This window comes from Saccopteryx bilineata, chromosome 2, assembly GCF_036850765.1.
Source record: "Saccopteryx bilineata isolate mSacBil1 chromosome 2, mSacBil1_pri_phased_curated, whole genome shotgun sequence".
NCBI classification, from domain to species: Eukaryota; Metazoa; Chordata; class Mammalia; order Chiroptera; family Emballonuridae; genus Saccopteryx; species Saccopteryx bilineata.
In genome coordinates, this window is record NC_089491.1 from 247,266,917 (window position 1) to 247,293,355 (window position 26,439).

The 26,439-nt window shown below is 46.0% G+C and overlaps 1 protein-coding gene across 1 annotated transcript in view; it reads right to left on the bottom strand.

The window, feature by feature from the left end:
* GRIK4 (glutamate ionotropic receptor kainate type subunit 4) overlaps positions 1-26,439 on the bottom strand; it is a 379,418-nt gene that overhangs the window by 160,622 nt on the left and 192,357 nt on the right. The window contains exon 3 of the mRNA XM_066259819.1: positions 349-513. Within this exon, the coding sequence (XP_066115916.1) occupies positions 349-513 (165 nt within the window). The remainder of the gene's footprint in view (positions 1-348; positions 514-26,439) is intronic.

Below are 26,439 nucleotides of genomic sequence, written 5' to 3' on the forward strand. Positions count from 1 at the left end.
TGAGCTGGCCGTGTCTCTCTTATCTTCATCACAGGCAACTTCCTTCAGAGATTTGTGTACAAAATGTCCAGAGGATGAATGAATCAACATATGAAGAAATTCATTAACAGGTAAATGAATGGATGAATAAATGAGTATCCTGCCTTAATTCTACTCCACCCATGATTTACAGCAAAACCTGGGGCTCTCATCCAGACTAAGTACAGGGCGTCCTAGTAGTATATGCTTCTCTCCCTCCCTTGGGAATATCTCCATCTCGGGCTTGGCAATGGGTACGGCTCATACACACCACCAGCCCCTCCTCTGACAGCAAGAAAAGCAGAGGGCAGCCCTGCCCACTCTACGTACTGGTTTCTGCAGTCTCATATTCGCTGTCTCTGAGAAGCTCAAAGATGTCCACTTCGACCTTGGCCTTGCCCAGCCTTTCAGGAGCGCGGTTGATGCGGTTCTTGGCCAGGGTGATGGAGAGTCGCTCCCCTCTGCTGCACTCCATGGGGTCATCCAAGATAGCAGCTGTGGGCAGGCAACCACATGGAGACAGTTGGTACCCTCTATTGTCACTCCTCCTCCTCCTCCTCCTCCTCCTCCTCCTCCTCCTCCTCCTCCTCCTCCTGTCTCCCACCTCTGCCACCTTCTTCCAGGGAGCTCCCACATCGCCCTCCACCCAGCCATCCTCAGAACTGTCCCCAAAGGAAGTCCTCTCCTAAGGGCCTCGGTGTGCAGCCAGTGAATGCTAACATGGCTCCACCTCAGGAGCCTCGTAAAGCCATGGCAGGCCCCTAGGGGTCTGTGTGGATGAGGTCCCCAGGCCTGAGCATGGTGGCACCCTTGGATAGATATCTGTGTGTACACACAGGTACACAGGTGCAAAGGTAGGGGGATAGTCCCTATGCTCCAGAAATGGTATTTTGGGGCATATAAGAAACTCTCCCCAAGGTGAGAGACAGTCAGAGGAGGCCAGATCTGAGAGAGTGGTGATATAAAGGGACTGAGCAGGACACTGCTCAGTGCTAGTCTCCAGGCCCTGGCACCAATAAGCCATGTCACCCAGGTAGCTTTGCTGTTTCTCTGAACTTTCCTCACCAGACATTAGGAATAGTAAGACTAATGCGGGGGGGGGGGGGGGTGTTAAGGGTTTACAGTAGGTAAGTAGCATATTGTACAAATTTAATCTGTGTGACTTAATCAATATGAATGGTATCAACTTAATGGAGTCATGTGGGACCAATAGCTGCCCAACTTCTGTAATTAGTTATAAGACAAGTGTTACGGTATCATAGGGACCTGGGTTCAAATCCCAGTTCCACCCCATATTAGCTAGGGGACCTCAGTTTCCTCATTTGTAAACTAGGGAGAGAGCTTATTCCTTCAGCTCTTATGAAGATTGCATGTGTGAAGTGCTCAGCACAGTACTGGGTACACAGTAAACACTCACGACATCGAACTATTGGTATCGTTCATTCTCTTGGTAGAAGTTCCAAAATTGAAAATCTCCGTACAAAATCTTGCACACAAATGTTCACAGCACCATTACTCATAATAGCCATAAAGTGGAAAAGCCCAAACACGCATCAACTGATGAATGGAGAAACACAGTGTGGCGTGTTCATACAATGGAATATTATTTGACAATAAAAAGAATGAAATACCAATACTGACACAACATGGATAAGCCTTGGCAACATGCTCCATGAAAAACATCAAACACAAAAGACCACGTGTTGGATCGTTCCATGTATGTGAACTGCCCAGAATAGGAAAGCCCATAGATACAGAAAGCAGATTAGTGGTCGGCTACTGATGGTGGTGACAGGGGTGGGGGATTGACACTGGGGAGAAAACAGAGTGGCTGCTAGTGCATATAGTATTTCTTTCTGGGATGATGAAAATGTTTGAAAAATGAATTGCAATGAGGAATGCACAATTGTGGATACATTAAAACCATAAATTGTATACTTCAATGAATTGTGTGGTGTATAAACTATATCTCAATAAAGCTGTTATCAAAAAAAAAAGAAGAGAGAGAGAGAAAGGAAGGAAGGAAGGAAGGAAGGAAGGAAGGAAGGAAGGAAGGAAGGAAGGAAGGAAGGAAGGAAGGAAAAGAAGGAATAAAGAGAGACCAAGTGTATTTTTCAGTAGTTGAAGACTCAGAAAAGCAATATGGAGAATGAAGCCGAGTGGATTTTGTCAACATGTGGCCCTTGAATCTCTGTGGCTGGTGTGAACGGAAACACTGGGTTTCCACACTGTGCTTGCTGTGCACCACTCCACAGCTACTGTGCCCCACATGCCAAACCAAACACCAGGACAGAAAGTATTACAAAGCATTTTTTCCCCCTGATTTGTGGATTTACTTATATGTGTAGCCTATGGAATAATAAAAATTAGATCTCATTTACAGAGCTTGGCCATATACTGGGCAACAGAGGGGCATCCCAAGACCCAGGGAATTTAGTGGACTTCTGGGAGTTAAGTTGCAAACTCCACACACACCTGAAAGGATCAGCCACCTGCAGAGTGGCCAGAAGAGCCTGGGGACACCTAAAAGTCCCACCCAGTTGACCGTAGAAAAGCGGGACCAGACAGATTGTTATTCAGGAAGCAGAAACTTAAACAATTATGTGGTGTTGCCCTAGGAGGAAGATTCAGGGAACAGAAAGGGGGTGGGCAGCCTAGAGGAGCGATTCTGAAATGGGCTCCTTCAAGGAGCAGAGGGGGCGGGCACACAGGGGTCGCCAGTCCTATGCCAGCTTCAGCCAACCCGGCACCACATCCATCAGTTTTAGACACCAGGAGTCCACATAAAACCTGATGTGGAAGAAAATGTTTCACTGTTAAAAATGTAATAGAAACCATTAACCCAGCCCTAAAGCATAGAATAGAGACATCTAAAATGTCAGGAATTGCCTCTGTTCCGCGCTCTACTTTACATCCTTGTGACTGTTTTTATAACTGGCAATTTGTAATTTTTTAATGCCTTTCACCTTGTTCACCAATCCCCCAGCTCCCCGCCAATCTGGCAACCATCAATTTGTTCTCTGTATCTATAGGTTTGTTTCTGTTTTGTTTCTTTTGTTTTTTAGAGTCCACATATGGGTGAAATAAAATCATATGATATTTGTCTTTCTCTGACTTATTTCATTGAGCACAATACCCTATAGGTCTATCCATGTTGTCACAAATAGTAAAATTTCATTCCTTTTGTGGCTCAGCAGTATTTCATTGTATATATGTACCACATCTTCTTTACATCTATTGATGGATACTTAGGTTGCTCCCATCTCTTGGCTACTGTAAATAATGCTGTGATAAACATAGGGCTGCATTTTTCTTTGTGCTCTGTATTTCTTTGGGTAAATATCCAGAAGTAGAGTCACTGAGTCATATGGTAGTTCTGTTTTTAATTTTTTGAGGAACCTCCATACTGTTTTCCACAGTGGCTGCACCAATCTGCAGTCCCACCAACAGTGCATGAGGGGTCCCTTTTCTCCACATCTTTGCCAACACTTGCTGTTCGTGGATTTACTGATAATAGTCATTCTGGCTTTGCCAGAAATAGCACAATGGGGTGCTATTTCATTGTGGTTTTAGTCAATAATGATGTCAGAAAGGTGATAGACTTCCTGGGTGATCATTTTGTAAGGTATATAAATATCTAATCACTCTGTTGTGCACCTGAAACTAATAAAATAGATATGTCAACTGTAAGTGAAAAATACATTTTAAAAATAAAATAAAATGTGAGGAACTAGCACAGCCATCCCGTACAGGTCATGGGAAAGAGGCAATGGGTCCATGGAACATGAGCTTTATGTTAATAGGCGCTCATTTATTCAGTGACCATGATCGCATTAGTGTAAGTGCTTCATGAACACCACCTCACTTAATCTCTGACACCTCTTTGAGATGAGAGTGCCATCTGTGTCATCCTCACTTGGAGATGAGAAAACAGAGGTTAGAGAGGCCCAGTCACCTACCTGCCCACATTCACAGGGCTGGTGAGTAGTAGACGAGGGAGGTGACCCCAGGTCATAGACTCTGCACTCTTAAGCGTGGCTAAGTTTCTTCTAATTGTTTTCCCAGCGATTTGCTGCTGAGAAGGGAGTATACTAGGCAGGGGTATCTTAGTCAGCTCTGGCTACTACAACAAGATATCATAGGCTGGGGAGTTTAAACCAGTGGTTTTTAACTTCTTTACACTTGGGGACTGGTGAAAATAGGGGAGTTATTTGGGGGACAACTATGGCAGAAATCATCCTGAGCATCAGCAAATTTGACTAAGATCATGGGGTCTGACATCTTTATACAACATCAAGGTGGTTAACTCTTTCATGGACTGGCATGAAATTTCCACCGGTTCCAATGAGGACCTGCTTCCTGGTTTGCAGACGACTACCTTCTTATTGTGTCTTTACGTGGCAGAGAGAGAGGGAGAACAAGCTCTCTGGTCACTTTTAAAAGGGCACTAATCCCATCATGCGGGATCTACCTTCCTGACTTCATTTGAAGTGAACCACTTCTCAAAGGCCTTGCTTCCTAATGCCATCACATCAGGATTTGAGTTTTAACATAGAAACTTGGAGGGGCGAAACAAACATTCAGTCCATAGCAGTGGGCACATAAGACTTGTCACCACAAAGGAAGTCTCACCAAGGCAAAACAACTCTAAAACCTCAACAGGCTGGACCCTGGAACACTGGACAATCCCCTAAGTAATGACATTACACTCCGGGAGATTTTAAGCCCGGGGGCAGCTATCTTTCTATTTGGGCCACATGACCTCAGTATTACCAAATTTTCCATCTACCATCTATTAAATACTTAATCACTTGAAATAAAAACAATTAATAAAATAGTCTCTCAGAAAATGTCCAAGACCCCTGTGAATCTGGGAACTTGTACTTCTAGGGAGTGACTTCAGTACTGTTTTGATCAGGTTGTTCATGCTATAGTGTCACACTAGACTTGGCTCTGTCCCTTCAGTACACACAGAGCACAGTGACACCACACCACAGGAGGCAACACGCTGTAATGATCATCTGTTCCAGGGCTATCAATCAGTTCTTTCTGGTCCCTTCTTTTTTCAAGGTACACATTCATGATGTGTGTTATAGACTGAATTATGTCCCCCAAATTCATAGGGATAGGGCCTGTAAGAGGTTGTTAAGGTTAAATGACATCATACCAGCAGGGCCCTGATCCGATAGGATTAGTGCCTGTATAAGAAGAGACACCAGAGAGCGTCCTCTCTTTCTCTCTTCGCCATGTGAGGACAGTGAGAAGGTGGCTGTCTCCCAGCCAGGAAGCGGGCTCTCAATAGAAACCAACACTGCTGGCACCTTCCTCTTGGACTTCCAGCCTCCAGACTGTGAGAAATAAATGTCTGTGGTTGACACCCCCAGTCTGTGCTATTTTGCTATGGCAGCCTGAGCTGACAAAGACAATGTGCTAACACAAACCCAGATATGCAAGACAGCAGCCAGCAATGCAATCAACTCAGAATGTTACCGGACACATTGAGACAGAGGGATCCTGGCCGGCTGGGCCAGGATGCGCAGAGCTCCCAGCTACTGTCTGATGAGGAACAGCATCATTGGGCATATCCTGCACGCCTGGAGGCTCTGCAGAGGAGTGAACTGCAACCTCCCTGAAGTTGTGAGGTCGGGCTGCAGCAAGGGGAGGGCTGAGATAGGGAAATAGGCCAAAACCAGTGTCTGCCCCCTCTCCAGCCATGGGGAGTCTGTGCAATGACTCTTCCAAGCACGTTTCCAACATACCTCCTTCCCACCAGGGAGCTGGTGAGTCCTCCTGTTTACACTGGGCCACTCCCCCCAGAAGAAAGCCCGGAGCAGAGAGGGGAGGATGAACGACGGGCCCTGTTTGTTATGAAAGATTTAGAAAGCACTTCCTGGTGCTGTGGGACTGCTCTCTGAACTGCAAACACCCAAGTGCAGAAACCTTGTCTCAGCTTTTCTGAAGTCCTCCATGCCACTCAGCAGATATCCAGACAAATGTTAGGCACCCGTGCCTTCCAAAGTTGTTCAAACACTTGATCCTAATGTGTATTAATTGCTGGGCTTTCACCACATGGTTTACCTTTTGATCCATTCCTTAATCCTTCATACCCCCAGAGTTAACGAAAGGACATAACCCGGGGGGAGGGGGTGGATTATGAATAAAGTCCCATAACCAGCAATTACATTTGCAGTTAGTGCCTTATTATATGACTGCTCTCTAAGGACTCTGTGTATGTAATTGATATTCCCAGTTAACCTGAGGCTGTTCCTTTCTCTGCTCTTGCCACCTACCCTTAGGTTTCCTTCAGGGAAAGACAATCCCCTTGTGTTGTCCTGGTCATAGAGGGAGCCCTAGCCATGTCTGCGGCAGTCCCCCTGCTGGACCAGACTGTGGCAGGGCAGTGGCCCACATATCCACGCTCAATGCTCACTCTGCCCAGAACCAGGCAAGGAAGAGAAATATTGGGCTGGAGCCACCTGTTTGTCTTGTCTAATGGCTGCTGGCGACAGCCTCCTGGCCCAGATATGGGACAGAGCAGAATAAAGGCTGCTGGGAGCCTTAACCGGCCCAGCATGTGCAAGAATGCGAGGCAAGTTCCCCTTTAACTGCGAGGCATCTGAACCCGGGTCAGCTCAGTCTAGGGAAATTCACTGTGATGAGCAGGTATGGAGCACCCCCTCACACCAGGCACGAGCAGCATAGATGTGGTTGAGGACACAAGACATGCAGATATGAAGCAGCTCTGGCCCCCGCTTTCAAAGACTTATGGGCTGGTGGGGGAGATGGTGATGGGCGGAGAGTAAACACAGGGAGCACGCACAACGTGCAGGGCCGACTCTGAAACGGGAGCTCAGCTGGGCAGCCAGCAGGTGCCGTCCCAGATCTACTCCCCTGACTCACCGCAGCTCCATGTTGTCTGCGGACCCCCCTGTCTCCATCAGATAATGTCACCATTGCTTTGTGTTGCCTCCCTGATTCTAGGAGGGAGACCCTAAGCCATAATACCATGAGGGGTTCTTATCTCTGCATTTTACCCAGTTGCAAATAACTGAATGTCATGCCTGCTAGAATTTACAATGCAGGACCTTGTCATCTCTGATCAGAAATGGCAATTACAAGGCCAGCTAGAAGTTTGACATGTTTGGTTCATGCTCATCTCCCTCTGCCCAAGGAAAAGGGCAAGTGAGAGATAATAACAGATTAGAATTGCTTTGAGTGTTTTGTAACAATATAGTTAGAAAAATCCTAAGGGTCATTACTTTGATTGTTCCTGCTTGAAGTTATGTCTCTTCTCCCAGAAGATCAAAGCACAAATAATAGATATTCCTATGCATCGTCATCATCCCCCTGGACAAGAATCAGAACAGAAAAGAGAACCTTTATTCAACAGGACTCTGGGGTTTGAAGAGTGGGTGCAATCTAGGGCCCCACAATGGGAGATGAGATATTCATTCGCTCATTCATTTGAAAAATAGTCAGATAATCTGTCATTCTCTCTTGCTTGACCTTTTCCTACAGTGAAAGGAGATTCATATCAACACAATATGTCACACTTGCAGCGCACATTGTAATTACTGTTTCTGATTGGGGATGACAGTCACCGTTCCGTGTGCTAGGAGTCAAGGAAAGTCCTCTTGGAGCCCCTATCTAGAATGCAGATGGGAACTCTGTCCCACACCCCCCTCAGTGTCCCTGAAACACTACTTCCCTCACGGTCTGTCTAGGTCTCAAACATTTTTATGGCACCCAACCAAGCAACCTCTCCGATCTGTCTTCCCTCAAAAACCTGCACACATTTATAGAAAGAGGGGGAAGCAGTAGCCCTAACCTGCAGGAGAGAAAAAGCTGTCCCATTCAGACGCCATATGCTGGAGAGGAAACAAGCTAGTAAATTTCATTTAGTGCAAACCATGCCATCACCCACTTAGAAACAAAGGACTGAGTCCATAAACCCACTAAGCTGCAAATCTTCATCATAAACAAGGGAGAAAAGGGGGGGGGCAAAAGGAGAATAAAAAAGAAAAAGGCAGAAGGAAAGAGGAAGGAAGAGAAGATAGAGGAAAAGGAAGAAAACAGAAATGCAGGATTAGCAGGGCGATGAGTGAGACAGGCTCCGAGTGAAAAGCAGAGGAAGAAAGGGAAAGATCCTGACACGTGATGTTCCCAGAGGAATTTCCTGTTCTTGCGGTCTTCTGATTCTGTTGCCAAAAAGACCTAAAAACATAACTGTAGGCAGAGATGAGGACAAAAATCTTACCCTTCTGAATCGAAACTATTCACTCAGGTTTTTTTTTTTCCCTCCATTCCCACAACTACCGCCTTAGTTTAAAGCAGGGTTTCTCAATGACATTTGGAGCCAGATAATTCTCTGCTGCATGAGCCTAGCCTGTGTGTTGCCGGAAGATTAGCGGTACCCCTGGCGTCTATCCACTAGATGCCACCAGCACCTTCTCCAAAATGCGCCCCTCCCCGCTACAGCTTAGACCATTATTACTTCCCCGACCTATACCGAATCAGAAACTTTGGGGTTGGGACCTGGCAGTCTTTGTCTTAAGACCCTTCCAGGAAATTCTGATGTAAGGTTATATTTGTAACAGTAGAAGCAGAATGGCCGGGAGATGTGTTAGGGGCCAGATTATGAAGTCTAAAGTTAGATGAGGACGTTCAGTTCTGTTCTCCTTTCCTGACCTACCATCCCCTTGCATAAAACCATGAGAGGAATACATCCCCAAAAGCTCCACTTTGAGAGTGCCACTTCACTCTTCAGAACCACTGCAAACCATGCCAGTGTCTGACGAATTTAAAAATAATAATATTGGACGCCTGCCATGTGCCAGGTTTTGTTCTACACACCAGAAATAGACTGGTGAACAAACCCGAGATCGAAACTCGACGTTCTTATGCTCTAGTTGGGAAAGGCAGACAAGTAAGGAAAGAAATATAGAATAATTTCCGATAGCAAGAAATGCTATAAAAAAAATTAGGGTAGTTTGAGAGAATGACGGAGGGCGGTCAGGGAAGTTAAATTTCTAAAGAGGCATCATCCGAGTTGAGACCTAAATAATGAGGAGGAGGAGACCATTGGGAGAGGGGAAGAACGCCCTAAGCTGAAGAAACAAGACAAGAAAGAGCTTGGCAGGTGCTCAAGTTCAGGGGCTGGAGTGTGTGAAAGAGGGGAAGAATGGAGGAGGGAAGATTGTTGCTGGTGGAAATGGGGTCCTTTTACGGAGTCACAAGGAAAGCATTCCTGTGGACCCACGCATGGGAGGGTGAGGTTTAGTGGTAAGACTTACTAGGGTTGAAATAAATAGCTCTGCTCAGGTTTTCCAAATCTCACCTCCATCCACCCTACTGTGGGAAAAAAAAAATCCAATTTTGTCTTCATCAATTGCAGAAGAAAGGCCAAGGTCCAGAGATTCTGTGCTATTGGTTCAGTTCATATCAAAACTATCCAGCTCAGCCTTGTCTCCACCCAGCTGGGCTGTCTCTGCTCCTGGTTGCACCCCAGCTTGAGGTACCCAGGCTCACACGTGCAGCCTCAGTAGCCCTGCTAGGGTCCCCTAGTTGCTATGGAGAAAGAATATGCTAACAAACAAAGCAGGTGTGCCACTGTTAAGGAGTGAGAAAGAGCTTTGTTAAGTTTGGGTTATATACATATTATTTCAGGCTTAAGAACCAGGTGCTTTTTCAAAGTAACAAATCAGCTTCCCAATCTTTCCCCAGTTTGTGTTCGGTCCTCCCCCTAACCAATTCATTTCCTAGATCTTCCGGGGTTCTGTGTCCTTTATCCAATTGGATCCTTTCCCAGGCTAGGCTCTGCCCCTTATGGGCACTGTCTTAGTTTCTACTGTGCGTGTGTATATCTTCCTCCGTGTCATCTTGGCTTCTACTGGGCATTACTCCCTTGATAATGACCATGACAATCCTGCCTGCTTTGGGGATTAGGTCCTGAGGGCAGAGGATGCAGGGGTCCCTTGGGGAGCCTGTGAATGCTGCAACTTCCTAGTGAAGCAGGCTTGTCATCCAGTCCAGCTCCCCAGTTTATTATGCTTGATAATGTCTTATTCCCTTTGCCCCCCTCCCTTCAGTAATATCTAGCTACCCGTGCTAACAAGATGAAGAGGGAGACAGGTGATTTATATTGCCTCATGGTCCATCATCAGGAGTGTAATTTTATTCCAGTTGCCATGGGCAGTCGCTAGGTGGTTATAAACAGAGCCCAAACTGCCCCATCTAACTCTAGGCTTCCTAATCTAGCCCCTAACACAGGCAGCTGGTCCCTCCTCTGTCATTGGACTCACACCTCCCAGGGACATCTCAGCAGGCAAGAAAGAACCATACCCAGGCACCCCCTCCTTTCCCAAAGCCACTCCCATCATTCATAAAGAAACACACAACTGATGTCTTCATGTGCCTCTTCTACCAAACCAGCACTCACCACTGCCCAGCCTGACAGCACCCCCTACCAAAAGCACTGCTCACCAACGTTCCTGAGGAGCTTGCTCTCGGTTCAAAAAGTGATCGCACACCACATCTTCTGGGTCAGCTCTTTCTCCCATCCCTGCCTCCAAATAGTCTGGTACTTCAGGGCTGTCTGAGCCAAACAAAGGCATCCTTGATATAAGGCTGTGGCGGGATCTGAGTTTCCGCTGACTTGAAGCAGGGGCTCATCGACCCCTGTGTAAAGAACTTGGTTACAAATGTGGCTCCAGCCCCTGATCCTGCATCAGAATCTGCCATTCGTTCCTAAGCATCCAAAATGGGTTACTTACTCTACCTAATGTTAACGCGCTCCATGAATCTGATGGTAATGAGGTTGACTTTCGCTTTACTTACCATTAGAGCTGGCAGACCCAAAAGATAATGTAGTGGTTCAAAAGGCCAATTTTTAAACTTTGTCAGGGCACACACTGCCAAATTCTGCCTAATAACGGCATCATTAATTACAGACTAATGACTTAATTTAAATTCACGTTCATCTTATCCCTGTCTATAAAATACATGAATATATACATGGAAAGCATTTAAACAAATTTAACTCTCTTGTTTTTCTTCCCCAATCAGTCTTCCTGGTGTCTGTGAAAGTTCACTGGATGTCTGGTCCTGTCTCCCTCAGATACTGTTCAGTCCCCACACATCAAAAGCCGGGGGCTGGGTGAGGGGGTGGAGGGATTGAGCATAAAAAGGACATTACAATCAGATCTCCAGGCCCCGAGGACAATAGTAAAAATACTTCTAAAATACCCCAAGAGATAGGGAGACTAGGCCTGGAGTCAGGCAGTCCCAAACTCCTATTTTGACTCTACTATTTGTTTTTTGCCCTAGAAACAAATTACTTGGTTTGTTTGCCCCAAGTGTTCACAGCAGGGTTGCCATGGGGTTGAAATAAGCAGCCTTATATCAAGTGCCCACCACAGGGTCCCCTCTTCTGGGCTCTGTGCAAGTATTAAGTGTCCCCAAATTGTACCTGTCATTGCTGTCACATTCTATAATGTACAAAGCACTCCCACCCACATTCATGAGCTCATTAGATCCTTAAATAACCTGGTGAGGTCCGAGGGGCAGGTGCTTCTCGCTTCAGTTTTGCCCAAATCATGCCAGTGGTAAAGGGAGGGGCTGGGACTAGAGCCCAGGCTGATTGCAGCCCAGGAGGTGCTGGACCTCTAGGCACTTCCCCTCTGTCCCCTACTCCCACATTTCTCCCCTTAGGGGGCCCTCTTATATGGCTTGTGTGTGTCTCCATGTGGGAGAGTCAATTCTTCGATTGAAAGCAGATTCCAGAAAGCTGAGGCCCTGGCTGGTCAGTGGAACAGGTGCTAAAGAAATAGAGGCCCAGGGACATTAGGACATCAGATAAGGAGAGGCCATGTTAGAAGGTCCGCATCCAATACAAGTGTCCCAGTGGTGGGATTCAGCTGGTTTGCACCGGTCCAGCAGAACTGATGCCTAATTTTTTGCTGAGTTTGGCAAACCGGTTGTGAAAATGGCATTTGTAATCAGGGTTCTCTCTAAGGAGGGCACCTGGGAAGCCACCCAATGTGGAAATCACAAATTTACATTCCTTACTCTTTTTTAAGGTCCATCTGCGCAACAGTGAATCCTAAGCACCCGAGGTAAATGTTCATTCCGTCCATAGGTGAAAAAAAATTGGAAGTGAGGATGCCAATCAAGGAGCAATATGGAAATATCTTGAATGACAGTCTTAATGTTTTTTGTCAGGTATTCCTTAATATTTCTTCATTATTTTAAAACTCTTTTAGTCTAGTTTTGTGTACCTCTTTTATTGTTCTTATTTAAGTACTAAATGCATGAAATAATAAACTACCTTTTGGTATATCTTTTTCTTATACTTAAAACGGTCATTAGGGCAGAGAACAGTTGTTAAATTATTTGAAACTCACCACTGAGGTGTCCTCTGCTTTTTGAAAGTTCGCGCTACACCACTTCGCTTTTACAAAAGACCGACAGGAGTAGCTGTTTTTGCTAACCAAAAGAAATTGCTTTTAGGAAGAGTGACAATGGCGGGCAATGTTTGTTCTGCAGCTGCTTCCTCCAGCAGCGAGGGTGGCACAGCCCAGCTCCTTCCCAGGGAACCATTCTCAGAATTAAGCTGCAAGAGCTTTGAACTGTGTGTGTGTGAGCCTCTGGGCTTTATCTTGATTTACTTAGTGCATCTGTTAGCAAGATGTGTCCTAAGGTAGTTGCTTCTTTGCTGTAAGCCGTTTTGGCTTACAAAAGGTTTCTTAGGAACGCTTTATTTTTGAAGAGCAGAGGAAACGTGTACCAATACAAATGAAGTTAGAAGTCCTAAAAACATGAGCCATCCCCTGACTTGCTCAGGGCAGAGAAGGGAAAGGGAAGGCAGAGCTGCCTGGCTCCCTCCTCCTCCTCCTTCCCCACCCACATATCTGTCTGCTCCTACAGCTGTCTTTATCTCCTCTCTTGCCTCAGCATATTATTCCCTTATCAGATACGTGATTTGCAAAGATTCTCTCTCATCTGGATCAGGCAATGCATCCACTAGTCCCTCTGCTGTCACTGAGAGTTTCTTCCATTCATTCATTTATACATTAACTCACCCTCAGCTGGGTTCAGCAATCCTTCGCCATGTCCCACCATTACATCTGTGACTCTCCACTCTCCTCAGCCTCCCAGCCACACCCATGATCTCATTTTCAGGAGATAACCCTGCCTCTCAGTTCACAGAGGGGACACAGACTATCAGATCCCACTTTGTGATGGTTAATTCCATGTATCAACTTGGTCATGGTACCCAGATGTTTGGTCAAATACCAGTCTGGATGTTGCTGTGAGATTAATTTTTAAGATGTGATTAATAATTACATCAGTAGATTTTAACTAAAGCAGATGACTCTCCATAATGTGGGTGGGCTTCATCAATCACAGTTGAAGGTCTTTTTTTTTATTTATTCATTTTTTTTAGAGAGGAGAGGGGGAGAGAGAGAGAGAGAGAGAGAGAGAGAGAGGAGAGACAGAGAGAGAGAAGGGGGGAGGAGCTGGAAGCATCAATTCCCATATGTGCCTTGACCAGGCAAGCCCAGGGTTTCAAACCGGCAACCTTAGCATTTCCAGGTCAACGCTTTATCCACTGCGCCACCACAGGTCAGGCCACAGTTGAAGGTCTTAAGAGGAAAAAGACTGAGGTCACCGAGGAAGAAGGAATTTTGCCCTCAGACCACCTTCAAGCTGCAACATCACTGTTCCCTGTGTTAATGTGATGAATCACACTTATTGATTTGCAGACATTAAACTATCCTTGCATTCCTGGTATAAATACCACTTGATCGTGGTATATGATCCCTTCAATGCACTGTTGAATTCGGTTGGCTAATATTAGTTTGAAGATTTTTGCATCTACATGCATTAGGCATATTGGCTTGTAATTTTCTTTTCTTGTGTTCTAGTATGGTTTTGGTACCAGGGTAATACTGACCACATAAAATAAGTTTGGAAGTGTTCCTTCCTCTTCTCTGTTTTGGAAGAGTTTGTGAAGGATTGGTGTTCTTTAATGTATGGTAAGATTCACCAGTGAAACCATGTGGTCCCGTATTTTTGTTTATTGGGAGGTTTTTGATTATTGATTCAATCTCCTTACTAGCAATGATCTGTTCAGATTTCCTATTTCTTCATGAGTCTGTCTGGGTAAGTTGTATGTTTCTAGAAATTTATTTATTTCTTCTAGGTTGTCTAATTTGTATAACTGGTGATAGTAGACTCTTATCATCTCTTGTATATCTGTCTTCTTTTTTTGTTTCTAATTTTATTTGAGTCCTCTATTTTTTCTTAGTAAGAGTAGCTAAAGATCTCTCTATATTGTTTATCTTTTCAAAGAACTAGGACTTAGTTTCATTTATCTTTTATACTGCCTTATTGGTCTTTATTTAATTTATTTCTGCTATGATCTTTGTTATTTCCTTCTTCTTCTAACTCTGGACTTAGTTTGTTATTCTTTTTCTAGTTCCTTAAGGTATAAAGTTGGGTTGTTTATTTGAAATCTTTCTTTCTTCCCAATGTAGGTGTTTATCACTACAAACTTACCTCTTACAACTGCTTTTGCTGCAACTCTACGATTGTATTGATATTTCCATTTTAATCCATCTGAAGATATTCTTTTATTTCTTCTTTGTTCAGTAGTATGTTGTTTAATCTCCATATATTTGTGAATTTTCCAGTTTTTTTCTTATAATTAATTTCTAGTTTCATATCACTGTGGTCAGGAAAGATGCTTGATATAATTTCAGTCTTCTTTAATTTATTAAGATTTATTTTGTGGCCTAGCATATGATCTCTCCTGGAGAATGTTCCATGTGCACTTGAGAAAAATATGCATTCTGCTGCTGTTGGATGAGTTGCCCTGTAAATGTCTGTTAAGTTCATCCTTTCAAATGTATTGTTTAAGTCCAGGGTTTCTGAGCTGCATTTCTTGAAAGTGTAATACTGATGTCTATTGCAAATGCTGCCACTCCTGGGGCTTTAGCTGTGGTCATCCTTTGCAGCCAGGGTTGAGAATTTGTCCATTTGACAGGTTTTATTTTGCTTCAGTCAGAAACTTCAGGAGCATTCACCACTTTTTATGCTGATATTTCAACTTGGTAATTCTTGATCCAGCAAAAAGAATAAATTCAAATCCCAAACCCATGAAGGGTACCCCACAGTTATAAAGCCTTAGGGAGGCTATGTTTACTTACTCAAAACCCAACTTATCACCCTGTACCTACCAATAGGCTATTTTACAGGTCCTCATTTCACTAGGGGATTAGTTTTTTGCAGTGGTCTCAATCCTAACCCTCCACCTCACACAGTTCCAAGGTCTTGCCTTCTATCTCTTCATGGTCAATGAAATCCAAAACTAGCTCTACACCCACATCCCCGGTCCGGGCTACTGCAGCATCTCACCATACACATGCCACCACTATGGCTTTCGGCTTTCTCTTCATGGTCCCTGTTTTTACTTTCTTTCTTCCTTTTTTTAGTCAGTGAGAGGAGAAGAGGCAGAGTACAGACTTCTGTATGAGCCCTGACTGGAAACCACCTGGCAAACCCACTAGGGGATGATGCTCTGCTCATCTGGGGTGTTGCTATGTTGCTCAGCAACCAAGCTCTTCTGAGTGCTTGAGGCAGAGGCCATGGAGCCATCCTCAGCACCCGTGGCCAACTTGCTTCAATGGAGCCTTGGCTGCAGAAGGGGAAGAGAGAGAAAGAGAGGAAGGAGAGAGGGAGGGGTGGAGAAGCAGATGGTGCTTCTCCTGTGTGCCCTGACCAGGAATTGAACCTGGGATATCCACACACTGGGCTGATATTCTACTACTTAGCCAACTGGCCAAGGCTGGTTTTTCTTACTTTTCACATTTTTTGGTATTTTCTAGTAGAGCAGTTTTTAGTTTATACAGTCAGTCATATTGTCAGAAATAGAAATCTTCTGTACTTCCGTTGTTTGTCTGAAGATCTGCCTATCCTTTCTAAGCCTATAAGCCAGGGGCATGCCTGCTATGGCTTCTCAGGGTGGCTCTGTTGGAAGAGGAAGCAGCTCCACCTGACTAGAGACTCATGGGCCATTGCAATGACAAGTGAGCCCACTGAACCTCCTTCAAGAGTGGAAAAATCAGCTCCACTGAAATGTGACCTTCAGGCGGGAAATACGCTGAGCACAGCTGGGAAGCCTGGCCGCAGGTGTTTGGTGCAGTGGGAAGCCAAGGTGGAAACAGAGCCGAGCTGTTCGGGCTCCACAGCCTGCAGAGAAGCAGCCAGCCGAGCCTGCTAGCCTCGGGCGCGATGGGCCTCAATGCTCCACTAAACCTTCTTCCTGAGTCTTAAATGATAAAACTATCCGGGGGTCTCAGAGTCAGAATCTGAGCTGTGTGCCCATTGTGGACCCATGGAAAATCTTGGAGACCCATAATTGGGGTCTATTTGCATGAGGGACTCAGGAGGCACCAGAAAGAAAATTTGCCCTGAGAGAAAATGATAAACTTGGTTTAAGAGTTTAAGAAGAAGTGGCAGAAAGAAATTATTTGAGTCAGCATGACACATGAACCTCATACTGCTCCTTAAGCCAAATCCTAGAGAGTGTGCAATAAAGACCAAGTTAAAAGAAGAGAGAGGTTTCCTTTAGGACACTGAGCATCGACGGCAGCCCCAAGTCTTTCCCTGTGCAAGGGAGGGCGGCACAGAGGCATGGGGAATATTTTAACTACATGGGGACACCACAGAGGACTTGGAGGTCAAGAGTTAGCGATGGGTCACTGGGACCCTCAGAGGGTCTGAGGGCAGGTGGGGGGGGGCATGTAGTCCCAGCCATTGTACAGGAGCATGGGGGAATAACATATAGAACAAGCATACAACAAATGTTTGATGAAGGGAATCATATCTTCCAACTATCATCCTTCAAACTAGTGTGGCCTGGAGAACCCAAGGTTGCAAGAAAAATGTCACACATTGTTTTTTAGGTGGTGCAGGTGACAAGTACTCTACCACCAGGGCAGGAATCATTGGTCCTGTCTCAGGGCAAACACTAAGTTTACAACTCGGTGGAGTTGGGTCAGGTCTGGAGTCTAGTACCTAGAACAGAGTTCTATGACGCTAGATGAAGAACACCTTTGTCTGCATTCCAATCTCAATAATTAATCATTGTCACTTTGGACAAGTCACTCAACCTCCACCAGTAACAGTTTCCTTGTCTGAAAATGGTGACAATAGTGGTTTACCCACCAGGTTGTCATGGGGATTAATGATGAGATAATGGTCTACAACCATACTTACCACCCTGAACATGCCTGATCTCGGAAAGATGAGACAATGTCCTGGGCCCCCCAAGAAGCAACAGAAGTCTCCAAGCCAAGTGTCAACACGAGCTGGGAGGGCAAAGCCAGATGCATAGAAACGAAAGCCATCAAGGAACATCAGGGGCTTTCAAAACACTTCACTTTCCTAAATAGTTTTCACTGCTCATTTGCTCAGTAAACCCTTTTTAAATAGCAGAGTTAGCTCTTCCTTCCCCAGGGTTCTTGCCATCAGTGCTGAGCCCATTGGCTGGAGGATGCTTCTACGTTGCTCACTGCAGGCTGTGGGTTGCAAAGACTGCTCTCCCCTATTTGCCCCTCCATCTCCAGGGCCTGGCTTAGTCTCTGACCGCAATTGGCCTCAATATCTGTTTGTTAAAGGAAAGGACTTTGAACCTTGGCCCTGACCAATTCTAACTTACCACAGTCCAAATTGATGAGGTTTCGTCTAATTAACACTGAGAGTTTTTTTGAAATTCAGATTCAGGTATCTTGTTCCGAAAGAACATCATCAAGAAAGTGAAAGGACAATCCACACAATAGGAGCAAATATTTGCAAGTCATATATATATGATAAGGGACTTGTGTCTAGGATATATAAGTAACTCTCACAACTTGATAGGAAGACAACCCCATTAAAAATGGGCCAAAGATCTCAATATGTAGTATATAGTTTTCCAAAGAAGATATACAGATGGCCAGTCAGCACATGAAAAGATGCTCAACATCACTAGGCATTAGGGAAACACAAATCAAAACCCGCCGAGGTAGGATGTGAAGAACTACATTCTTGTTGGGAATGTACAATGGTAGTCCATTGAAAAAAAAATTGGCAATTCCTAAAAGTGCTAACCACAGAATTACCATATAACCCAGAAATTCCACTCATAAGGAATATAGCTGAGAGAAATACAACCATGTGTTCACACAAAATCTTGTACACTAATATTTAGAGCAGCATTACTCACAATAGCTGAAAAGTGAGGGAAAGACTCAACTGTCTATTAACTGAATGAATAAATAAATGTGGCATATCTGTACAGTGGAGTGTTATTCAGCCATAAAACGTAATGAAGTACTGACACCTGCTACAACAAGAATATGGTATCACACATTGTATGACACCATTCAAATAAATAGCCAGTATACGTAAATCCACAGAAATGGAAAGTAGATGAGTAGTTGTCAGAGGCTGGAGGGATGAGGGGATTGAGGAGCTTCCCACCCCACCACCTCTGCACACAAGTCAAAGTTGATGTAGGTATGTTGCTTAACTTCTACACTGCTAAAGCTGTGCGTGTGTGTGTGTGTGTGTGTGTGTGTGTGACAGAGACAGAGAGAGAGAGACAGAGTGAGGGACAGATAGGGACAGACAGATGGGAAGGGAGATAGATGAGAAGCATCAATACTTCGTTGCAGCACCTTAGTTGTTCATTGATTGTTTCCTCATATGAGTCTTGTCCCTTCTCCTGCTGACTCTCCTCTGGGGAGTATTTATAACAGTGCTCAGTGAAGCCCTCATTCTCCGCTGGGCAAACCCAAGCCTTCCGGGTCCGGCTTCTTCTGGGGGAGTCCTCTGCTCTGCTTTGCGCCCTCTCAGCCTGCCTGGAAAGCCCTGCGGTTGCTCCGATACAAGCAGCGCATCGTTTCCACAAATGTGGATGACACTGGGGCAGCAGCAGGACTGTTCGCTTCTCTTTAGCTCCTGTCACCACATGAGCTAGACTAAAGCTGGCCCCGGAGCCCATCCTCTCCCACAGTCATGCCCACAGCACCAGGAAAGACGAGGGGGCTTCTTTGTAGCCTAGCACCCCAGCTCTCAGTGCCCAGAGGGAAGCTGCTTTGGAGTTCTAGGGTGGTCTGTATCGTCCCCGCATGTCAGATCAGCAGAAGACTGGGATGATGGAGGGGGAGTGGTAAGTGTTGACAGACCTCTCCTGGGGCAAAAAAGTACTTGGGGGCCAACTACAGATCTGATTCCACCTATAAAATCCCAAATACACCAGCTCACTCCTTCCTGTTTAAATATATCCACCTCATGCTCGGGCCAACTGCCACCCTTCAGGGGTCAGTAGGCAAAGGAGGAGATGGGACCTTAACTTGACGATAGCCACAGAGTCGAGGCATGCGAACCAGACATAGAAACCCACGACATTTTCAATCCAGGTGCTGGATGCCACATGTGGGGTTGGTTTGGCTAAGAGGTTCTCAAGCTCGTTTGGTCCCCATCCCCACCCCACGCCCAGTGTACAACGAAGATATGGACTGCTCAGAAATTGGTTAAAGGGCATTGACATTTTCATGAGAAAGATAAAGGTGCTTTGTAAGAAGGACTGGGAAGAAAGGCAGATTTCTATAATAATCCCAGGCAGGTGGATGGCTGCAGGTTGTTCAACCTCTCTGACCCCTCCCCTTCAAAAAACCCCCGAGAGACTCACTGTCTAGCGGTTCAACAGAAAGCATATGTTTTACATGCAAAGAGCTAGAGGACATCTATGAGATACTGAAATTCCCAGATGCAAGACCTCACTATCATCATGAGCGCTGACAAATATTAATGGGCGGGCCAGCGCTGGGCAGGGCCGCTGTGCCTTCCACTGTAGGGGACCTCAAAGAATAATACCCATGATACCGATCCACCAGTGGCTCATTAAACAGTAGGGGGAAAATAACAATATAGACAACAACTGGAGAGTGCTCAGGAAGGAGGAACAGGTGCCTCCAGAGGGGTCCCAAGACCCGAATTCAAGCCTTGAGCATGCTGTGGGCAACCTTGCAAAGGTGGCTCTCGGGCATCAGTTTCCTCTTTCTCTTTCATGGAACGAGACTTTAGGGTCATATGGTTTCTTTCTTTCTTTTTTTTTTTTTTTTTTTTTTTTTACAGAGACAGAGAGAGAGAGAGTCCGAGAGAGGGATAGATAGGGACAGACAGACAGGAACGGAGAGAGACGAGAAGCATCAATCATCAGTTTTTCGTTGCAACACCTTAGTTGTTCATTGATTGCTTTCTCATATGTGCCTTGACCGTGGGCCTTCAGCAGACCGAGTAACCCCTTGCTCGAGCCAGCGACCTTGGGTCCAAGCTGGTGGGCTTTTGCTCAAACCAGATGAGCCTGCGCTCAAGCTGGTGACCTCAAGGTCTCGAACCTGGGTTCTCCGCGTCCCACTCCGATGCTCTATCCACTGCACCACCGCCTGGTCAGGCATCAGATGGTTTCTAATGGTGACCAGGGAGGGCTTTACAGAGGAAACAGGTGAATGATGAGTAGGAGTGAGGTGTAGATGAGGGTGTTCACCATCAGGTACAAACACCGGAGCCCAGAAAAGACAGGCAGGTTTCCTTCATCTAACACCTCTTCTACAACTGTTCGTGAATCTCCCGAGTCCGTGGTGCTGTCTAGACACTGGGGTCACAGCAGTGAGGTCACCAGTCCATGAAGGGTTAATGGAGGAAGTGGAAACTGGATTCCAGGGCTAGAGGAGCCCCTGCAGCTGCCCGCCATGCCACGCAGTGACCTGTGCCTTTACCCAACTCTCCCTTCTCCCTGCAGACACGAGGACCTGCTTACGTCAAGGAGAGCTTTAAAGGGGATAAATAAAAGCAAGGAGAAAATGAGGTTAAAAAAGAAGACAGAACCAATTATCCCAAGCAAATTAAAAGTGCGAGGCAGGGAGTGGAAGAAGGATAGAGGAGAGGAGGCAGGTGAAGGTTCCGGTGGATGTGGCAGCCAAAGGCTGGAGGGGGGTGACGAAGGGAGGAGGGATGAACCTGTCAGGTGGCTTCTGGCTTCTCGGGAGACAAACACAAACACCCCAGCCAGGGTTTGGTAGTAAATGCAGAGGCTGAAGGCTGGTGCTCAGAGAGGAAGCATATATTCCCTGATGGTGCTTCTTAGAGAGGATATTGAATTAGCTACATTAATACACAGAGGCACCTGGCTCGGGGTAGAAGTGATAGGTTTAATTAAACCATTTAGTTACCGAATTGTGGGCTTGGGTCACAGTCCAGTTTGTTCATCATGCTATGGATTCAACTCTGCATGTCCCTCACCGTGGGTCTTGTTTGGAAAGCACATTGGAGAGGGTGAGCTTTGAGAACTGATTGTGTGCGTGTTTGTGCGTGTGTGTGCGCACATGCATAGATTTTGTGCCATGCCCTGTGCCCCTTCTATAAACTGTGATAAAATTCTAATCAAACTGTCTGGCAACAATGTTCACAATGTTAAGCACAATTCTAAAAATATTAACAGGAATTATGAACTATGCTCAAAATAAATCACTAAGCAAGATGATCATAAATGGGCATGGTGTAGAGAACAGGAATCCTGGCAGCCTGTCCTCCCTTTCTGTCCCTTCACACACACACCCCCCACCAACAATACTGTTCAGAATACTTTTAAAGCAATTTCTAAAGCTTTAGCTATTTGTCTAAGATTCTTATGAGCTTCAACCTACTTTAATACTCTATGACTTTACATCTAGGGTAATCCATTTATGGGGCTTTGGACATTTTTCATAACTTCCTGGCTTCTTCCCAGACATCTTCATTACCCCTAACATGGGTGGTTTCTCACAGACCCTTGGACGGAAGGAGACGGCAGGGGAGTCAAGGCAGGGAGGGAGACGAGGCAGGCTGAGGACACGTAGGTCTCGCTCAGAGCTGAGGCTGCCCAGTGCCTGTTAGGACACGCAGTAAAGTCAGTTCCCAACCAATGTGAACTAACAACCAGCAGATTAATAGGAGGTGCTGAGAAAGAGCCTGCTGCTCGCCTGCTAATTGCCTGTTTATGTAACTGATGATCATGGTACTCATTAGGGGTTGTTAGCACATCAAGGCAGTGTCTGCTGATAGAGGGAAAGGGCTGAGTGTGAACCTTAATTGGCTGTTGGGCACCAGCATACACAGCTGTTACTTCCGGGTGCTACACCTCACAGAGCCGCCCTACACTGAGATTACTACGTTCCAGGCATTTTACCACATGTAATTCTCACAGCAAGCCTGCGAGGAAGGGATTATTATTTCTGTTTTGGAAATGGGGCAACCCTGTTTCAGAAAGGTCACACAGCTTACCAGTGGTGGAGCAGGATTCTATTGAATATATCCACAGTCTTAACCGCGCTGTTGAACTGTCCCCCTCCTCCGACACCTGCCTTCATACGCAATGACTTCATTAATTCAACAGTAATCTGTGTTTGAAATTCTACTTGAGTGACGTGCTAATAAGAAAAGGTAAGAGAATCTGTGCTCTGCCCGCCTCTCTACTAAAGACTCTGGGGTTCCTGATGGCGGCAGAGAGACCTATTGGCCTGATGCTGCCTCTCCTGAATATGGCTTGATTTCTCCAGAGTGTTGCTGATAAAAATGGAAACTTGATTCAATCTTTGGGGGAAGTGCAAACTCCTCCCCATCTGCAATCTAGGGCAGTCTTGGCACCCAAGTTTATTTCCTGTGCCCACACTCGACGTGCTGTGTCCTCGGCCTCTGAAAACACAAAGCCCTCCCCTCCTAGACAGGACAGAAGAGGGGAGTGGAGAAAGGAGCAATTTGCTCTGCTCCCCATGACCTGTGTATCTACTTACCTTACCTAATTGTCATACCTCTCTTGCCTACTTATCTGCCTGTCCTATCTGCCAGTCCCACTGACCTATGTTCCTAACCTGTCATACCTACTTACCTCTCTGCCCCACACTCTATCTGAAAACCGGCCGAGCACCTCTGCCACGGTGTGGTCAGCTGGATGGATGTTCCCTGGTGAAGGATGCTACTGACCACAAGTTTGAGCCTTTATACAATTGTGTTTTCCTTTGAGTTTTCAGAAGGGGAAATTCTGGCTTACAGAGGTTGAATAACGTTTCCCAGGTCCAAGAGCAAAGAGCAAACAACACACATGTTCTTTAGGTCCCAGGACTCTAGGCATTCTGGTGATCAGAGATTGGGGGAGGAGGGGGGGACATTTTAGTCAGCTTTAAATAAACCTAAGATGCATTATTAATAACAGCACTGCCACTGAAATGGGACTTTCTATTATAAAGCAATATTTAAAACTCATGGCCTTTAATCTGTAGAATAACTGTGAGGTGTGTGTGATGGACCTGTCTCATCCAGGAAGAGGTTAAAAACGACAGGGAAGTCCTGAGCTCATTAGCGGCTCAGCTGGAATCCCAGCGCTGGGCTGGACAGCCGTCCAGAGTGCCTCATTTATTGTCGGCACCCAGTGGTAGCTCTTGTTATCGCCAGTGGAGGGAGCAAGGAGGGTCTAATTACCCTTCCGAACCCACCCCAGCCACACCGCTGATGTCACCGTGGAGATAGGGCTCACACTCCGTATTCCAAAACCAGCCCTATCTCCTTCTTGACATTTGTCCTGGCCCCTAAATAAGCAAAAGCACCAAATTTCTAGAAAGATCCTTCATAATTTTGCTCACCTGTCTGACAGCAAGAGAATCCACTTGACCTATAAGATGGAAGTTGTCAGATCTCAGTGTTCAAGGTCAGTAATGCTCGGCTGTTTCTAATTTAAAACTGTTCATACCCCCTGACCCAAATCTTTCACTCCAGGGAGTTCCTCTCCATAAACGCTCCTGCAAATGCACAGAGTCTCAGTGCAAGGATGGAAATGATCCACATGTCTATCAAACAGGGAACACTTGCCCAAGTGATGGAATATTCATAGAAGGAAAGAGGATATGGCTTTAAAAAAAAAAGCAGGTTGAGTTATATATACTGACATGGAAAGCTGTTTAGAATACAGCAAACAAGGCCAATTGCAATACAATATGTAGAGAATGACCCCCCATTAAAAAATAGAGAGATTTAGTATGAATAGAAACAAATCCAGAGGCAGGTTGAGCCGTGGTAGTTAACTTGGCAGGTTGGGAGAGAGAGGAATGACAGGATCTGGGAGTGAAATTTCCAGAAGATGCTTTGTGGACTCTGGTGGGAATAGCATCTCTGCCTGTGTTGTCTCCCCTGTGGCTGTGATGAGGAAGGAAGCTCAAGGCTTTTCCCCAACAGTCAAGTTTGGCCATCAACACAGACACTCTGGGGAAGGTCATTCCAATCTCATCCCTACTTAGTTCCCTTCAGTCTCCAAGTCCCATCAGATTGAGAATGAAATCAAATAACACAATTAAAATGCAAATTTATGTACTACTGTGGTAAGATTGGGCCACTTTTTTTCCTATCAATTTCCTAGCCCAGAAATTGCCTTTTAACTAAATTATGAGGATTCTGAGGGTCCAGTTACCTTGAAACCTCACAAGGTGAGCTACCCAATGCTGTTCTCTTATATAAATAACAGTTATTTTTTTGCCAAGTGACATTTTTCCCTGCACTTCCAAAGTGTTCCGGCAGGAGACGGCAAAGAAATGGATTCCATTAATATTCCGCTTAGAACTGTTGCTTGTTCCAGCGCTAACTTCTGCATAAATCTCCTTGGGAGTCTTTTATACAAATGCCAGCCCTTCCACCCTGCACGGCCTCACTCCCACCAGCCATCGCTTCTCCTCTTCCCCAGGAAAAGAACACCTCATTCTCATCCTCCAGTTGCTGGCATTATTCTTGTCATTGTTTGCAATGATACCCTCCCTCCACCAGAGAAAAGCCTTTCAGCATTTGCTTTACCTGTTTAAAACCCCAAAGTAAAATGTGTAAGCAACAAAAAGCTGAACTGATTGACATGAGCTAGGGGACATGAGCTATGTCCTGGGTCTTGCTAGCCCCAGGAGTCCAGGCCCAGAGGAAATGAAAGGAGGAGGCCTGGGCCCCACACAGCTTCTGGAACATTCCTTCCCAAGTCTCCATGGAGCCTGTGGAAGCTGGGCTTTAACATCCACCAAAGAGCCCCAATTATGCTCCTGCCAGCCCCTCTCCCTCTGGAAATCATGTAGGTTGTCGTTGTTAGGAAGTATTTATAAGACTCTGTCACTGCAAAGTACTTCCATAGTCATTCATGGGAGAGATCATGGTGCCCAGAGAATCAGTTTTCCTCCGATTGCCTTAAAGGTACTCAGTTCTGTCATTCTGTGTCCCTAACTGGAGGTCCCTGCTCCCCTCTGCTCAACCCCTATGCTGGCCTGGCTGTGCTGGTCATTACAGCCAAGAGCCAAGTACACATTCTAAAGCCCCTTTAGCCGAGGTCAATCACTGTGTTTACCACAATCTTTAAAGGGAGTCAAGGCAAATACAATAGCTCCTGTTTTAAAAGTGGGACAATCAGGCTCAAGGAGGTTGGCAGACTTGTTCAAGGTAACAGAGCTAGCTAGTAAAAAAACAAACAAACAAAACACTTATGAGACTTTGTGCTGGACCTTGTGGTGGGTCCTCTGACACATCATCTTCACAATAACCCCCCAGCCAGTCATCAGCAGATCTAGGACGTGAGCCTAGGCTTTCCTTATGCCAATTCCACAACTCCATTCTATCCAAACGTGGCTCAGTCCCTGAGATGAGTCCCTGTCTCCAGGTTCCCAGCTCAGACTCCTTCTTCTGTGTGACTGCAGTGGTCCACACACACCTCTGGTGCTGCACCTCCTCTAGGCCCATTCTGCATTTACAAGCCTGACATGGAAGATGGCCCAGAATCAAAGCATCTTAAAAAGCACATGGCAGCCCTGGCCGGTTGGCTCAGCGGTAGAGCGTCGGCCTAGTGTGCGGAGGACCCAGGTTCGATTCCCGGCCAGGGCACACAGGAGAAGCGCCCATTTGCTTCTCCACCCCTCTGCCGCGCTTTCCTCTCTGCCTCTCTCTTCCCCTCCCGCAGCTAAGGCTCCATTGGAGCAAAGATGGCCCCGGGTGCTGGGGATGGCTCTGTGGCCTCTGCCCCAGGCGCTAGAGTGGCTCTGGTCGCAACATGGCGACGCCCAGGATGGGCAGAGCATCGCCCCCTGGTGGGCAGAGCATCGCCCCATGGTGAGCGTGCCGGGTGGATCCCGGTAGGGCGCATGCGGGAGTCTGTCTGACTGTCTCTCCCTGTTTCCAGCTTCAGAAAAATGAAAAAAAAAAAAAAAAGAAAAAAGAAAAAAAAAAGCACGTGGCAGGGGAAGGGTGAGAGAGTTCATGATGCTTTACAAACGCACTGACGGAGGCACCCACAGGACGGGGACTGGCCAATGAGAGAAG